The 13,764-nt window shown below is 38.1% G+C and overlaps 1 protein-coding gene across 1 annotated transcript; it reads right to left on the bottom strand.

The window, feature by feature from the left end:
- Window positions 1-786: 786 nt before the first annotated feature.
- On the bottom strand, window positions 787-5,678 carry LOC122669974 (leucine-rich repeat receptor-like serine/threonine-protein kinase BAM3). Its single transcript, XM_043866895.1, has 2 exons — window positions 2,858-5,678; window positions 787-1,507 (listed from the first exon to the last, which is right to left on the bottom strand). Exons 1-2 carry the CDS (start codon window positions 5,424-5,426, stop codon window positions 1,092-1,094), a joined length of 2,985 nt encoding a protein of 994 aa, XP_043722830.1. The 5' UTR covers window positions 5,427-5,678; the 3' UTR covers window positions 787-1,091.
- Between the last annotated feature and the right edge of the window lie 8,086 nt (window positions 5,679-13,764).

The raw sequence follows: 13,764 nt of genomic DNA on the forward strand, positions 1-13,764 counted from the left end.
GAAAGAATTTTGTGTGACATTGATTCACCCCCTCTTAGTAGCTTTTTGAGTTCAACACACCTTTTTGAAGAGAGAATCTCTTCATCCATGAGTTCTAGCGCTTTGATGGAATGTTAGGAGCGGTGACAAGGCTCTTTGGACATTCGTCATATAAGAAAGAGAGTCATTATGGGATGGCAATGGTGGGTTTCTCTTCACCTATGATGAAGAAAAATTGTCTCCCTCGACTTTCATATTATAATGCTCACTTTCATGAGGTTGTTTGGTACCACCACTTATGTCTATTGAATAGGAGGATTTGCCATACTAGCCCTTTTACTCTAATAAGCCATGCTGAGGATCAAGAGATTCCTCTCTTAGTATGCTCAACTAGAAAAACTTTGGACAGAATTTCCTTTCATCCATCATGGGTATCAATACCATTGGATTGCTAAAAAGAGGGGTGGTTTTAACTTTCTACCCCAAACTATAGGGGTTGGGAGTTAATGATGGAACAAGAGTCCCATCACACGGTCACATGTGGCGAGGGGCTTGTTCCTCTCCCATTGGTAAAGGAAAACTTTTGCCACTTTTTTTTCTCCCCTTTTCTTCTTCGTCTCAATAATGTGAGCTGAGAGATGTTCCTTGTCTTATCAACTATAGGAGTTGAGTACAAACAAAAGAAGGTTATAACTGTTGGATCTTGGATATAGATGGACAAAAATTATAATTTAACCAATTCATGTTCACCTTCCTCTACATAAAAATAAGGCCAACCCTTCAGTTTTTGATTCCCAAAATACAAACTAAGCTTCAAATAATAATATAAAAAAACAGAAATAATGTGTATAAAATAAATAAGTTATAATACAAAGAGAAAGCGTGAACCCATAAAACTTGCAAGATCTCCACCTTTAAGTGTACCCCTTAACAAGAAGTGCCCCTATTGTTCCTACCTCTCTCTAACCTCACAAATCTCCTATTGTTAGACCTTTTAGCAAGAAGAAAAAGGATAACTGCCCATTGCAAGGCTATATATAACAAAATAAAGCCGCTCTTTAGGGCACTATAACTGATGTATTTAATCTTTGAGACCTTGTGATCAGAATTCCTTATATCAAGAGAACTGGTGGAACTTTAGAGAATTCTTTCTCCTGTTCAATTTTCTTTGGTTGTTGCAACTGAGGGATGGAAGAAGAAGACTGATTTGGGTTATGGCGTGGGAACTCCGATAACATTTGAACCACCTCTCTCATTGTCGGGCGTTCGACACTGTTCTCTTGGATACAAAGCATGGCAACGAAGAAGACGTGCATTGATTCGTCTTGGGGAACATCGATTAATCTTGAATCGATGATTCGAATAACTTCTTCTTTGCAATAATTAGTTGATCTCTTGGCCCATTGGACGATATCCACACCATCTCCGAAATCACCAACCGGGCGACGACCGGTAATGAGTTCCAAGAGGACTACTCCAAAGCTATATACATCACTCTTCTCATCCACCCTAAGGGTGTATGCATATTCTGCATTGTCAAGCAAGAATAAATTAATGTTAGTGATAATCTCACCATTAGTGCCCTAGAGACTAGAGATTTAGCATAAAATAGTGATTAATTGCAGGACCACAAAGTGGTGGTACACAAATTTATAAAGATTGCATTCAGGGATTAATCCAATGTGGAGGACCACATCAAGGGATAATTGACAAACAAAATAAATTAAGATATCATTTCCTAGAAAATCTGCACAAAGGCCTAAAAATATACTTAGCACTTAAAATAAATGAGGGTTCCATATTCCCTTATCCGAAAGTATAATATCTCGTGGTGATTTAGGTAAAGCTGAAATTTTGGTCATCTATTTACCTATCAAGTTTTAGTCCAATATGAGTTTCAAATGACATAACAAAAGGGTAAAAGATCCTTGTCAGGCTGCGTGCATACGTATGCTCAAGCACAAGATTATGCAATATAATAGTAAATTGAAAAAATCTCACCTCCATTGATATTCCTACACATTGTCATTGACCCTCGCACTTGGGCTAGGGCCACACAATCTGGCAATGATCCTAAGTAGGGTTTTAGAAATCAGTATCAAGATCCGTATCGGTCTCGACTGATACCATTCTGATATTGATCCGGATCAGCCCGTATCAGTCTCAGTCGGACAACTTTACCCTTGTTTTCTTTAAATTTTTTTTTTTTTACATTTTTATCGTTGATTCGAACTGAACCACCGATACAGGATTGATCAGGAATCAATATTGGTCTATACCAATTCCGATACAAATCAACCGATCCGATACCAATTCCTCAAATCATGATCCTAAGACTATGGGTCAATGCCTTTATGTGTGTAGTAGAAGTACTCTAAGTACTAATTTAGTGGGCACCGAAAGGGAGCTCACAGTAATAGAAATAGATATGCGTGATGGATTGATTGCTTTCACGAAACACGACAGAGTCACACAGTGTACAAGGTCAAGTTGTTAACGGGTCACGCTAATGCATCGGTGTCAGAATCGGTGTGTCAGATATGACTCAGACCACAGACACGGAAATTGGTTCTGAGTGACCCCACCACCGATTTTGGCATGGAATTTCTCTTGTCTCATATTCTATAAGAAAGATCACGGGTGCAATTCTAAACTCTAAATTGGAACTCGGGTCGGGTCTACCTATGTAAGACCTGGACCAGACAGACCATTGACCAAATAAGCAACACGGCAAAGGTCAACCCTCTGAATGGTCCGACCAGGTGGTCTAATGGTCCATCATGAGGAAAACACAAAGAACAGAGTGAAGGGTAGAGAGTAGAGACTATGTTACCAAAAAAACAAGTGAAGGGTAGAGACTAGAGAGTAATGTATATACCAGGAGCAATGTAGCCATAGGAGCCTGCAATAGCTGACATGCATTCTGAGGCACCACCATCCACCAAGAACTTGGCAAGCCCAAAATCTGCAACATGAGCTTCAAAGCTTGAATTTAAGAGAATGTTGTTGGACTTAACATCTCTGTGAACAATCAGAGGAGAACAGTCATGGTGTAGATAACACAGTCCCTTTGCAGCTTCAATGGCTATCTTGTATCTCAAATCCCACCCTAAGAATCCACCTTTCTTGCCATGTAGAGCTTCTCCCAAGCTTCCATTCCTCATATACTCATAAACCAACAAGTTAGTCTCAGAATTTGAACAGAAAGCCAACAATCTCACAATGTTCCGATGTCGAATATTGCCTAGTGTTCGAATCTCAGCTCTAAACCCATGATCATGGTTGGTATTACCAAATCCAAGCAGCTTCTTTACAGCAATTTCCTCCCCATTGGGCATTTTTCCAAGATAAACGATCCCAGCTCCTCCTCTTCCGATCAAATTACAGTCCTTCGTGCATTCCAGTACGTCGGAGACAGTGAATTCGAGCTTCTGGAATGCAGTCATCTTCCATGTATGTGAACCGCGTCTCCTGAATGATTTAGCCTTTATAATTGCCGCAGTAGCGAAGACAAGGGAGCAGATTAGTAACCCAAGAACGAAGATCAACTTGAAATTCCCAGGAGCTTTTCCAGGTTTGATCATAAAAGTGGTGAAATTGCAGGGATTGTTCAAGACAGAACCACAGAGCCGGGGATTGCCCGCGAAAGATGAGGCATTGAAGAATGTGAATTGACCAGATTCTGGTAGCTTACCAGAGAGATCATTGAAGGAGAAATCAGCAGCAGTTAGGCTCTTCATGTTTCCAATTGACTTTGGTATTGTCTGATTAAGGTGGTTCCTTGATAAATTCAAATAATTCAGAATTCTGATATTCGATATCTCAGGTGGGATGATTCCAGAGAGGTTGTTTTGGCTGAGGTCTAGGTAGGTAAGTTGGGAACAATTTCCGATCTCCGGAGGGATTCCATTGGAAAGCAAGTTTCGGCTGAGATCAAGCTTAAGAACATGATGGAGTTCCCCAATTGAAGGTGGGATTAGGCCAGAGAATTGGTTTCCACTGAGAAGAAGGATTTGGAGGGAAGAGAAATTTGAAATGGAAAAGGGTAAAGACCCTGAAAGGAGATTGTTTGATAGGTTCAACTCACCCAATTTCGCCGGCTCTGAGCTGCTGTTGCTGTTCTCTGTTACACTTCCAGACAGATAGTTGTTGTGGAGCTCTACTAAGTTGAGCTCAGGCAAGTAAATGAAGCCTTCAGGAATGCTACCATTCAAGTAATTCTGCCCCAATCTTACTCTCACAAGGCTCCAGCACCTCCCCAGACCCTCTGGGATTGGCCCAAAGAGAAAATTCTTCAGGAGAATCAATATCTTGAGCTGATTAGAAGAACATAGGCCTTCAGGGATCATGCCAGTTAGCTTATTCGAGGACAGATCGAGCACTTGAAGCTTACCATTTTGGCCGAGTTTCTCAGGGATCACACCTGTGAAATTGTTCATCCATAGCCCCAGAGTCTCCAAATTTGGCAAGTCAGCTACAAAATCTGGGATAGATCCATGTAATCTGTTCATGAACAGGTTTAGAAGTGTCAGCTCTCTCAGATTCGCAAGCTCAAATGGGATCTCACCTGTAAGGCCATTGGTTGAAAGATCAAGATTTACTAAACTTGTCAAGTTGCCCAACTGTTTCGGAATCGAACCTGATAAGAGATTGATATGAAGAAAGAGTGTGTCAAGTGATTTTAAATTCCCCAACTGGTGAGGAATAATCCCATCCAATTCGCAGCTTGAGAGATCCAAATGGACTAAGTTAACCAAATTGCTGAGTTCCACCGGAATCCCGCCTTCGAATTCATTGTAATACCCCAAGTAAAGCTGTTTCAAGTTTGTAAGATTGCCCAACTCACCTGGAATCCTCCCACGGAGATCGTTTCCAGCAAGTGACAAGTACTCTAATTCAATCAAATTACCATATGCAGGTGGAATTTCCCCAAAGAAGAAGTTTCCACCGAAGTCCAAATACTTGATTTTCTTTAAACTCAGAATCCCAAGTGGCAGAGGAGCAGTGAAGTTGTTGTTATAAGCATCAAACACCTCCAAGTTTGCAAGGCCTGAATAGTTCCAGTCCAGGCCACCACTGAACTGATTGATTGAGACGTTGAGCCACTGGAGACTTGTTAAATTCGCAATCTCAATGCTGCCTGTGAAGTTGTTACCAGCAAGAGAGAGGTTAACCAACCGATCAAGACCAGAAATTAATGGCGAAACAGACCCAGAGAGATTCAAGTCTGTTACATCAACAGCAACAACTCGATCCTCAGAACATCTGATTCCTGCCCACCGGCATACCGAGCTCAGATTCGAGACATCCCAATTGCTTAATGCTGGATTGGGGAACTCAAATCCTTGCTTTAGTGAAGCTAAAATCAGAGCATCACTGATGAGAGAAGTAGCAGAAGCAGAGGTAACCAAAATGAACAACAGAGTCAAAGCAATCAAGGGAGGCATTCTTTTGAGAAAAAACCCAGGTGAATAACAGGTTTTCAACTCTTGGGTACCGAGGAGTTTGAAAAGATGAGGTGTGTCACTGCTCTACTCAGTAAGAATTTATCAGAACAGGAAGGAACAGGAAAGGGAATCTTAGAAACTTTAGGTGTGTATAGGTTGAGAAGATCAAGCATCTTCAAAGGGGATACTTCACATTCAAGGAAGAAGAAGAGCTTCACTTTTTTAATTTTTCTAGAAATGGTGAGGGGAGTAAGTAGAAGTAGAAGAGAAGTTTGCAGAAGTTCTGCTATAAGTGGTCTTGCTATTATCTCTGCTCATTTTGGGCTCCTTTAAGCTAAGCTTGAGGAAAAGCAGTCAAAAAAAGGCAAATAAGATTTTTAAATTTCTATAAAAAAAACCGTTGGATTACAAAATTTTAAAGTTTATGAATAGGCTGAAAAAGCAATTAAAGTGATTCTCTCTCTCTTTAACCCAATGACAGATATACCCTTTAACCATAAAGGCCACCCCTTCACTTTGGATGACCTGACAAACATACCCTTTTCATTCTCATATAGTTGATTGAAATATCCTCCATCTCAATGACAAATAGGTAAATAATCACAGGGGAGGGGATCATAATGTGATTAATAACTTAAATAAACTACATTAGTAGCACATATATCCTAGACAAGGGTATTTATGTCATATTAGAAGTCAGTCTTATAAAATTTTGAGTTTCAAGTCCTTTAATTTTTCTAGAAGTTTTGCCTTTTAATTTTTCTGAGCTAACATAACTTTCTTTATTGAAAATGAAAACACCTGCATAATGCATACAAGGGGTCCATGTATTATGTCAGAGATGGGCAGTTCTTAGAATAAGAGATGTCATACATTCAACCCGACCCATCAATACAACCTAGAGATCCAAACCCGTCTTTTTTTGGGTAAGAATGGGTATGTTTAATGCAAGGAAGAACCAGTGAATTGAAGCTTTTTTTTTTCTGCTTTATTCCTTCTCCTTCCTTACCCTACAGGAATGGGACCAACTCTCCCTTTTTCTTTGGTAGGGAAGATGGTATGGTCTTAAAGAGAGGGCTCTAAAGTAAAGGCTTAGACGCTCCACTTCAAAAGAAGAAGCAAAAATACATTAAAACACTTCCTCATCACATGAAAAAGAGTGCTCTTGGACTACATTACCTTGAAATTGATCAAATAAAATTAGTTGGAACTCTTCTACCCCTACAATACTTCAAAGTGGCTTTTGTCTCTGTAACTGATGCTTTAGGGGCCACTGAGGATGGTGGATCCTTTAATGGAAAAGATTTAATTTCCATCAATGAAGTCTCTATCTGTTTTTATGAAGGGCAGGTAAAGACCCCTTTGAGGGGTTACCATCTTGCTTGTTGGCCTGTCTTTGTTAGGTGTTTTTGAAACCCTATTTATGTGTTCCCACCTCTTTTTATGATAATATGTTTTCAGAAGTACTTACTCACAGATCATGATCTGTGATATATATAGATTTGGTTGGATATAAGAATATAAGTAATCCATAAGGGTTAAAAGGAAAGTCCAAAGCATATATCTATGTAGAGAGAGAGAGAGCTGTGTAACAGCAAGCTAGGTTGCTTTGTGGGTTCAAAGAAGGATAAAGAAGGCCTTTAGCAAAGGCAGTGTCTTCTACTTTGGGTCCCAGAGGCAACAAGAAGTTGATGAAGCCACAGAAAGAGAAAGAGTTAATTTCTTTAATTGAACTTTATTGTCAAATCTATGTTTTTTGCTCAAGGGTTTTCAGTGTATCAATTAAAAAGAATTGGTGCCAATGAAAATTTTATTGTTTATGTGCCTCTCCAACCAACACAGTAGGGTAGATGATGAAATTATTTGTTTAAGGCATGGTTTGACCAAATTGGTCAAGCATGTCACTGAAATTAAAAATTTCCTAAGATACATTACAAATCATTTCATACATGGGAAGATGAAAATTTCATATTCATATAAATCACATATATCACTATGGAAAAAAAATACTGCTTGGTTGCATAGCCCCTGTGCCCGCTCAGACACATAAGTGTGTGTAATTACCACCCCTTAAAATAAAAAATCTCATCCATGTATATGCCCTTAAATGCACTCTCATTGGTTCCCACACTGGTGTAGAGGCTACACAACCAGGCAGCGATCTCTTGCCTATATCACTATTAGGAGAGTTGTTGTCTTCAAAATAGGGGGACAGCTCTCTGAGTGCAAGTGGTATAGGAGAGCCCACCAATCAGGGGATGCTTTGATAGTTGATCAAATAGGGGTGGGGAGGAGAGAGGAGAAAGATAGACATAGGAGCGATTAGCGTAGCTCACACAGGCAGCTCAGATAGACTTTACCTTTAACAGATGAGTTAGAATGAGGTTTTGAGAAAGTATTAGATAGGTTAAAGAAGGTAAAATGTTTTATGTCTGGTTCGTCTATAGAATATCTATGGATGATCCTCCTAGTTGTACCATGTAGATGGGTATGTGGCAATTCTTTTTTATTTTTTTTGGTAACATATGTGACACTTCTAACCATTGGAATATATAGAGAATGGTCATTAGTCACTTGCCAAATTCCTTATTTAAATTCAATCATGTATCCTCAAAAAATATAATATGGTTTGAGAACTACATAACGTATGGGCAGCCAAACTTGGGAGTTGGGACTTTCCCTTGGTTTTCACTTGTCAAATGAACTAGGGATGGGTATTTCCATTAGGACTTGATCAGATAGGTGTGTTATTTTAAAGAAAAGGTTCTTTGAGCCACTGGGATAGGGTACACTGGCATCTTTGTGTCTATCTTTTTTATCTTCACATGAAATGATCTCGCTGCCCTCCAATGTACGATAACGTTTTGTCGCACCTCATTTGTGCACTCCTCTATGCTTCTTGCTCAGAGAACCCTCTCCCATGATTTTATAAAGGAGTGTTCTATGTGGGAGAAGCGCTCCTTCTTCTCTCTGTCTCTCTCCTTTGCTCATATGAGTCATTTCACATGGGGTGGTGAAAAAGTATGAATCTCTAGTCATATAGTCCCTACACCAGTGCGAGGGTCAATAAAAGTGCATATAGAGGCATCAACAAGGATGAGCTTTTTTATTTCATAGGGATATGACGATAATTTTGTGCGTTTCTATGTGCCTGAGTGCAGGAGCCACGTTACTAGGGCAATGCTAATCTTTTCCCCATGTTTTAAGTGAAAAAGTTGCATAAAAATAAAAAAATGAAAAAGGATAAACAATGTATTGACTTGAAACATGCCACATAAAAATGATGGAAATAGCCAATGCGTAATATATTAAATGTTATTTCCATCTTGCCGTCAATTGAGCCACCGGATTCAATTCCATACAGGGCATAAGTTTGTAGTTGTGATTCATTGTAGATGAAAAAAATTATTACATCCATGCATGAAAACCTGGCTTGTAAATAAATCATCACAAACCACTTGCGGAACAAAAATATTCTAATTGACCTCCTGATCGAAAATCTGCACTCTACTAACACATCATCAATCAACTAAGCAAACAATTGTCTTCTCACATGATACTATTGGATAATTAAATTTTTTTTATGAGTATTACAAAATCTTATTTGATTAAAGATGATGTGGATAATATGTTCACAAAATTTAATTTGAACCGAAGATATAGATTTTATTACAGTTTGAATAAGGCTCTATAAATGAGAGGCTTGTATGAAAGTTTTTTTCCCATAATAAAGGATCCAAATCCCCTTTATTAAGGATCTCCTCCGGGTCTAGTCTTGTCACATTTTCTCAAAATCAGCAAAGCTGACCAAGTAGATGAGATAATGACCAACCATTACGGCATTACCTTTAAAGACATTGAGTTGGCTATGCATGCTCTCCTTTCTTTTCTATTTTTTTTGCTTTCTTGGTCAGTTGGAGTTACCAAAGCCACACATATGCTGGCAAGAAACCCTTTATTTCTTTATACCCGTTTATACTGTATTTCTTACTCTGGGTCCCCTTTATTACATCTCTCTTACCCTCTACTTTGAGAGCCACTATTGCTTTATCTATCTTCCATTAGATCATGAAATAAATAAAGAAAGAAAGAATGGAGAAAAGGAAAAGACAAAAAGAGATAAAGAGAACAGTGTTAAAGAGCCAGGCACAATTTAAAGAAAGAAGAAGAAGAAGAAGAAAGAGCAAAAGAAAGAAAGCAAAAAATAAGCATCTAGCCACACATCCTTTAAATACCTTTGGGGCTGCCCAAAGAGCTTTGTTTCAAGGTGGCTAGCTAGCTTGGTTGTCTGGATGGCTTATGGGACAAGGAAGTATCTATGGAAGGTGCCAATGGTCCACCCTGCTTGCTGCTCTTGTAGTGAGTGATTAGAAAAAAAAAAAGCACTTGCAGATTGCAAATAAAGTAATTATAAACTATTCTCTTCCTTTCTTTTGGTAATGTGAATCTTAAACAATTATGAAGCAAAATGAATGCACACCTTCCTAGTATGATGGCATGACTTAGTAGGCCAGCCCTCTCAAACAAAATAAAGCTTATAGACCCACTACTTACCATTTGATTTCCCTTTTTTCTTCTTTTCAATTCATTTGTTTGAATATTAAGGTTTTTGGGGGTACACATAAACCTTTACCCAAACACTTATCACTTCTCAAAAGTCCCAAATCTACACATGATTGGAAATAAGACAAATCCCATGGAAATTAGTGAAAGCTGTAGAGATTTGTCTCTGGTCATCTCTTTAAATTTTCATGCAGTGACTACAAATCCCATGGAAATTAGTGAAAGCTGTAGAGATTTGTCTCTACTCATCTCTTAAAATTTTCATGCAGTGAATAATGTTTTTGTGTATATTAGAGATTGCTATGGAGTGGCTTAAAAGGGGTGCCCTATACTACCCTTAATAATATATATATATATATATATATATATATTTTTGGGGTAGTCCCCTTCATTTTATTATAATGTTCATGTGTAATGTATTTTTTGGGATGGGATCTAGAATTTTTTGGGATGAGATCAAGAATTTTTTGGGATGAAATGTATGTTAAAAAAATAGTTATTTTATTTTTTCTTCTGTTATTAATGAAAATTTCAGAGGGCCATCAGTGGTCCTAGAGGATTGGTCTTTAAAAGAAAAGTTCACTTCAGCCTCACAAAGGCCACACTTATTAGTTACTTAGGGTTCTATTGGAGTTCATACTAGTGACTACAATTCAAAGAAAGATTTTTTTCTTTTTTTTTAGGTATACAATTCATAGAAATATTAAGGGAAGAAGAACACTGTCTGATTGCATAGTTCCTACATCAGTGTGGGGGCTAATGAGAACATTCACAGGAGCATCAACATGGATGATATTTTTTATTTCATAGGGGGATCGAGGGGCCGTAATTTCGCACATTTGTGTCTGGACACAGGATCCACGTACGTGACCAAACAGTGTTCTTTTCTGCTAAATTTTATTCATCATCATAAAAGAAAGAGAAGTTATGCATCCATTTAAATATTCACATTCACTAATATCTTTTCAATAAAATGAGAAAACAATTATTAAGAAATGATTCAAGAAAAAGAAAAGTGAATCACCATTTTAGGCGTAGAAGACACAATATATTCACCCTGTCTTTCACCCAATTCCGGATAAGTTTCGAATCTAGACATGTATTCAAACTAAATGTAAAATCGTGATTCTTAAGGAGGCCTTGAAGTAAAATTTATTTTTCTTGAATTATTTTGATTTCATTTCATCTGTAATGTAAAATCATGTAAATTTATTATAATATCATTGAACTAGACGATAATAATTCTTCTATAATACGATATGAGAGAGAGAGATCTACGTCCTCATGTAAAGTATGCCTCCTTTGACATTATGAATTGACCTACTTTTAGAGGTTGTTGGCGGAGATGATGTCAAATCAAAATTTTTATTCAATGATCGTTTCTTATACACATTAGGGTATTCAAACTAAACAAAAGAGGGGTTTAGGGTTATTTTTTTGTACCACAAGCACAATACCTCCAAAGGAATACAACACTTATATACGTGTCTCCTTGCTAACGAATGGGTTCCCTTGAATAATGCATGTACGAGAACAATAGCAATGGAACAACTTTGTTATACTCTAGGATTCAAAACCTTAATTTACAAAAAAGGAAAAAAGAAAAAAAAGAAGAAAGCTAAGAAGAGAAAAAAAATTCCCTAATTCTTATCCAATACGATGGAAGAAAGAGAACATATGTGTATGTACAAAATTGGATGGGGCTCCTTTGTGGTGTTGCAAGGTGGCATTCAGTGCACATTGGACGACCAGGAGCACCTGGGCATGCATGCAACTCTATCCAATGCCCGTGTGTTGGGATGCATGCTCGGGTGCTCCTGACCGTCCGATATACGCCGAACGTCCTGTCACTCTCATGTAGAGAATGCCCCCCGGCCCCCCAAATTTTATTTTTTTTTGGGTAAACGAGTGTGCCCCTTTGACATTATGAATTGACTTACTTTTAAAGGTTTTGATCTCTAGCTAGCAGTGGAAATCCAAGTCATACTCATATGCATGTATCACTCTGTCTCTAACTATCATAGGCACTCATGACCCAACATTTCGTATCCACTCAATAGAGCATATATTCACTTTGTTACCTAAATTATTACATATCCATCATCTACGAGTAATCCTTTGCACCAAAAGAAATAAAATGCATAGAAAACTAAAAAGTAAACAAACTTACTCAAATCTATTGTCATATTCTTGTTGAAAGTTTATGCAAGTGGGACATCTACATTAAAGTACTCTTTTGTATTTTACAATATTAATCCTTAAACTCCTTAAATAGCAAATCCTTCATTATTTGGTCAATTACATTTGTTTTAGTCTTCATACCCCACAAGATTTAGTGTATCAAAAGAGGGGAGGGGGATAATGTTGACTGCTTTGTACACACACATGTATATTTAAGGAAAAAGAAAACATGCGTCACTTTTGTACAGATTCTTTTATACTCTTTCACATAATAAATAATGGGACTCACACTAACACTTTTTTTTTTATATTCTAACCCTTCATTGATATAATATTGTCCTTGTAAGAAACCCTCCTCCAAAAAATTTACTTCATTTTGTAGTTCACCAATTTATTGATAGTTTGATATATACTTGATTGCATAATATATATTCTTTGGAGAAAGCTATTCTATGAGAGAATGTATTACCCAGGCCTAGATACAGTGGGAGATTAAATGATCACCCTGCCCTCATGTTCTTTCCGTGCGTGCTCTCATTGGCCATCACATGTGTAGGGGCTACGTTCCCCCACATAGAACGTTTCCCCAGCCCATATCCTTTTTTAATTCCTTACTGAAAAAAAATAAGAGAGGATTAATCGAAGGGAGGGGATTTCCATGTGGCTGCTTGGAGAGAAATCTCCCAAGCGCAACCAATGGACTTTAATCCGCTGTTGTACTCATTGTGTGGCGCTGCAGGTGCCATGTGTGTACAGCGGACCCCACATGACACACATGGCACCTACAGCGCCGCACGATGAGTACAGCAGTGCTGCAGTTATAACAGCGGATAAAAATCCCGCAACCAATAGGGGGAACGAGAGCATGAATTGCAAAATAGAGAATTTGAGAATGTAGGAGAGAGAACGTGACAGGAAACTCCACATAGGCTGCATGGATTTTCTTTTTCCTTAATTTAATTAGCTGAAAAATATCGAAATCATTCTAAACTACTGTTTTAAAAGATCGCCACTCTTCTTAACGTTTTTGTTGAGACGATTAAACAAATATTTTTATATTAAAAAGAGAAAAAAAAGAGTAAGATTACAAAAAGATTTTTGTTATAATTAATTTGGATGGTCAATAAATTAAAAAATTATACTCAATAACTCATAAACTAATTTGGAAATCAAAATACCAGCAATTAAAGGGTTTGAACTTTGGACAATCCAGAGTCCAGACTCAACAGCATTGGGTAAGCTCATTGGATCCAAAATCAACATCGTTGGGTTCAAAGAGTTGACAATGGATTTGCACATACATGCAGGTGAACGTACATTTCTGAGTCAATCACATGTTTATTTTGTTTCTATAAATGCCCCTCCTCTCCTTGTAAATGGCAAAAATTAGACAAGTGGTTGACTCTCAAATGTATATGCACCTGCATGTACATGCAAAGGAACCGAACTCACAAGAGGCCAGGCGCAGGGTGAATTGGGCAAAGAAAGGAGAGAGGGAGCGAGAGCCAAAGCTAGTGCCTGGGCCAAAGCCAGAGCTGGGGAAGCGAGAGAGAGGAGAGGTAGGATTACGTCACAAAATTACAATATTAAACGT

The sequence above is a fragment of the Telopea speciosissima genome, chromosome 7 (genome assembly GCF_018873765.1).
Source record: "Telopea speciosissima isolate NSW1024214 ecotype Mountain lineage chromosome 7, Tspe_v1, whole genome shotgun sequence".
NCBI classification, from domain to species: Eukaryota; Viridiplantae; Streptophyta; class Magnoliopsida; order Proteales; family Proteaceae; genus Telopea; species Telopea speciosissima.